This window comes from Sphaeroforma arctica, assembly GCF_001186125.1.
Source record: "Sphaeroforma arctica JP610 unplaced genomic scaffold supercont1.232, whole genome shotgun sequence".
NCBI classification, from domain to species: Eukaryota; class Ichthyosporea; order Ichthyophonida; genus Sphaeroforma; species Sphaeroforma arctica.
The window spans coordinates 80489-84257 of record NW_014040326.1 but is presented as its reverse complement, the minus strand read 5'-3'; the positions used below and the strand labels follow the sequence as shown (position 1 = coordinate 84257).

At 38.9% G+C, this 3769-nt stretch overlaps 1 protein-coding gene across 1 annotated transcript; it reads right to left on the bottom strand.

Annotated features, from left to right (window-relative positions):
* Nucleotides 1–319: 319 nt before the first annotated feature.
* SARC_04245 (hypothetical protein) lies at nucleotides 320–2512 on the bottom strand (the record flags this gene model as incomplete). Its single annotated transcript, XM_014301941.1, has 3 exons — nucleotides 1936–2512; nucleotides 443–625; nucleotides 320–341 (listed from the first exon to the last, which is right to left on the bottom strand). The coding sequence occupies exons 1-3, from the start codon at nucleotides 2388–2390 to the stop codon at nucleotides 320–322; spliced, it is 660 nt and encodes a 219-aa protein (XP_014157416.1). The 5' UTR covers nucleotides 2391–2512.
* Between the last annotated feature and the right edge of the window lie 1257 nt (nucleotides 2513–3769).

The window sequence follows — 3769 nt, the reverse complement described above, 5'->3', positions numbered from 1 at the left end:
TATATATATATATATATATGTGTGTGTGTGTGTGTGTGTGCGTGTGCGCGTGAGTGCGTCTATATATATACATATATATATATATATTCATGTATACAGAAATAGACATAAATGTCTGCTTTTATTAAAGAAAGTATATTCATAAATATAATCCCATTATTGGCTCCTAGTTTTGGGTGCAAGATTAAAAACTGGTTTGATTAAGATGGGAGAATTTATCAGCCCAGCGCTTTGGTGCGACCTAGTATCAAGCAAGCTACCAGAATGGTAATTTAAATCCTAGACATCGGTACGTGTTAAACATACACAAACATCACAGCTATACTAGATAAACGAGTCTTCTGTTTGCACAAGCTTCGCTCATTAGTATCCGATGTATATGCATAAACATGTATAGATATGAATAGATACACATACATACAAATAAGGCAAAAATACATACTTTCCACTCCCTGTCCAGGCCTCAAGTTCTTGTATTGGTTCGAATTCAAGCGTAGAGGTGACCAACACAACGCCCTGGTGCGGCTTATTCTCCGACAGACTGTGCAGCTTGCCCTTACTAACGTAACTCACGGCAACCCCATCCGCTTCAACGAATTCGATCACTTTGCCGATCATTTCTTTTCTATAGAGAGAGTCGTATTCAAGGAATAGGTGGGGTTATATACGCGAAACATACACATCATAGGTATACCTAGTGCGTGATGTATATACAGCATAGGCATATATAGTAGACATATATAGTAAGGGCATAGACTTCATGGGCATGCTTAGACATCACAGGCATATATAGTAAGTGATAGTAGACGTGTATAGTAAGGGCATAGACTTCATAGGCATGCATAGACATCATAGGCATATATAGTACGTGATGGATACATATCATATGCCTATAGTAGTGCATGGTACACGATTGGGAGTGGAACCAATGTATATGCGAACACTTGTACCGATCTATGTATTAAAATACAGTGGCAGGCGAACCCACCTACACACAGACACACCACTATAACAAGTTGGGGACCAAATAGTCCACCCTGTGCGACGCAACGTATTTACCGCAAAACTCGGTAAACGTATACGTAATGGGTATATATAGAAAAGTACTTGGTTGAATCTTCCCATTTTAATAAACACAAAAGATTCTGTATACTGGCTGCTTCCAAGATGTATGAAAATCGGTAGTGTTCGTTGCACTACACTCTAGCGATATACTGATATCCAAGATGCGGTTGGTCTGTGGACACCGTACTTTACAGAGCCGGCTTAGTGGAAGAGCTGATAGCATAGATGATTGAATACCATACATACACACTCACCAAATTGTGCTGAAGACAAATTGGCCACAGAATGTGCAAAACACTTCACAAACCCAACGCCCGGGTTTCAAAAAACAACATTGTACAAAGGTCGCCTGCGGATATGAACCTTTGCCTCACTAGTCTCCAAAACAATCATGTTCTGACACCCCTTCACATAATAGTAGAGAGAGTATAGAGCAATTATATATTACGCACCACATTTAAGCAAGAGATCTGAAAGGCGTGTTTCGATCTTATTTATGTACCACAGTCGTATTGATTCTAATGTTCAGTTATCCAGAGAGTCACATTTGGTTGGATCGGTTTATGTACTTATTTGACCCCACCAGCGATATATATATATATATATATATACATACATACATACATACATACATAAATATATACATACATACATACATACTTAAAAACATACATACAGACATACATACATACATATATATACATGCATAAATAAATAAATACATACATACATACATATATACATACATACATACATACATACATCCATACATACATACATACATACATATACATGCGTAAATATATACATACATACATAGTCATCAGAACATATATATATATATATATATATATTTATATATCAACATACGAATCTGGTTTAGCCCACCAGTTATCGACAATGTACGCGTGATAGATCCGCCGCCTTTTGCTGGTTAGTGCATTCGTAACGGATGCCAGACCAAAGACAAGTTCATCTTCTCCATAGCCTGCAATGCCCGACATCTGTCGACTCGTCTCATTATGTACACGTCTAGGATGCCTTGAAAGTACACTACCATCTGTCTGAACACTACAAATACTATGATAGCATGGGAGGCGTCCCTTTGTAGTCGACGGAACTGCAGAAAATGCTCTAGTACTTTGTTGTGTGTGCATACTACATACTACCGAACGGGGTCGAACTATATTACTTGATATAGGTTTACGTAATTGGTTTCTGGTATTATTGCCTGTGGCTACCACAGGTACCAGTCTGTGTACATAAGCGCTCGAATACGGCTGTAACGGGCCAAAAGAGAGTCGGTTGTATTTGGGCCCAAGCATTCTAGTGACCGTTTGTCACGATATGATTCTCTGGTGATATATGTGTTTTCAAATGCAATCCGATGTTCTTCCACAGATGTAACCGATGTAGCATATACTGCTTAACTGGTCGTGTGTTTAGATGTACTTGTAGTTTACACGAGGACTTCTTGTATACATGTATATAAAGATCACCTCTTGATGGCGTCTCTGCGGGAATTTAACAATTTTCGATGACACGACGTGGCCCAGACGGCCATGACTTTATTGTATTCGATACTATTTTAGGGTTTTAGGGTTTTGGACGCATGCTGAACTGTATAATACTGGAACTCAAATGAAAGCCAGAGGCAGAGTGAAAGTTACAGAAGGCTGAAGTGGCTATCACTAAGCTGAAGACGTGGAAGGAGCAAAGCAGGATGATCGTACATCTGTCCATAGCCCTCACTTAACAGGAAGTGACAATCATTAAAAACTGCGACCACGAAGCTTGACTTTTGGTTTTTCGACCACCATGCATGACGCATAAGGCTGACGCGTTGTAATTGCGACTTAAAAATTGCATCCACTACGTTTTATGCATACGCTTGCGATCGCTGAACAATAACGCGTCAGATATAGTGGTTTAGACTTAATGGTCGCAGTCGTATCAAATCTTATTAATATACACTGATTATCATTGGATTGATTATTTTATGGCCAAATTGTCCGAGAATATGGATATTTACACGGGGTTCTACATTTAAAAACGAAATTAGCATAACCACGAACACAAATCGAATCGCATCAGCGCGCTCAGGCAGAAAGACCGGCCCAAGAGAAAGACAATTATGGTATTTATTTAAATAAATATACTTGATATAAGTCGTCTGCTTCACATTTTTTTTTGAAAAACATTAATAAATGCACGTCATCGCTAATTGAACTGTCGGCCTGACTGTATTGTCTATCTGTGTCTCCGCGTCTACGGACAGAGTGAGTGTTATGAACCTGACAGCACACGTTCACTTCTGAGACACGCCGCGAAAGAATAGACATCTGCCTCAAGACTAACAACCACCCTGTGATTTCACAACGACCGGTAAACTAAACTACTCATCTTATTCAGCCAGAGTCGCCTATGAGCTTGAAACGGTCCATACCAGTCTCAAGCTTCTGTATCCGTGCGGTTCCGAAGCAGTATGCGCTTACAAATTTTTCAGGGTCGTCCACCAAACCATCTTTCAATGACTGAGACAGGCACTATGAATGCCCGAGTTTGCTAAGTATCGGCCTATATACATATATCCATGTATCCATATATACATGCATATGTTTATATATATATATATATATATATATATATATATATATATATATATATATATATATATGTGTGTGTGTGTGTGTGTGTGTGTAGT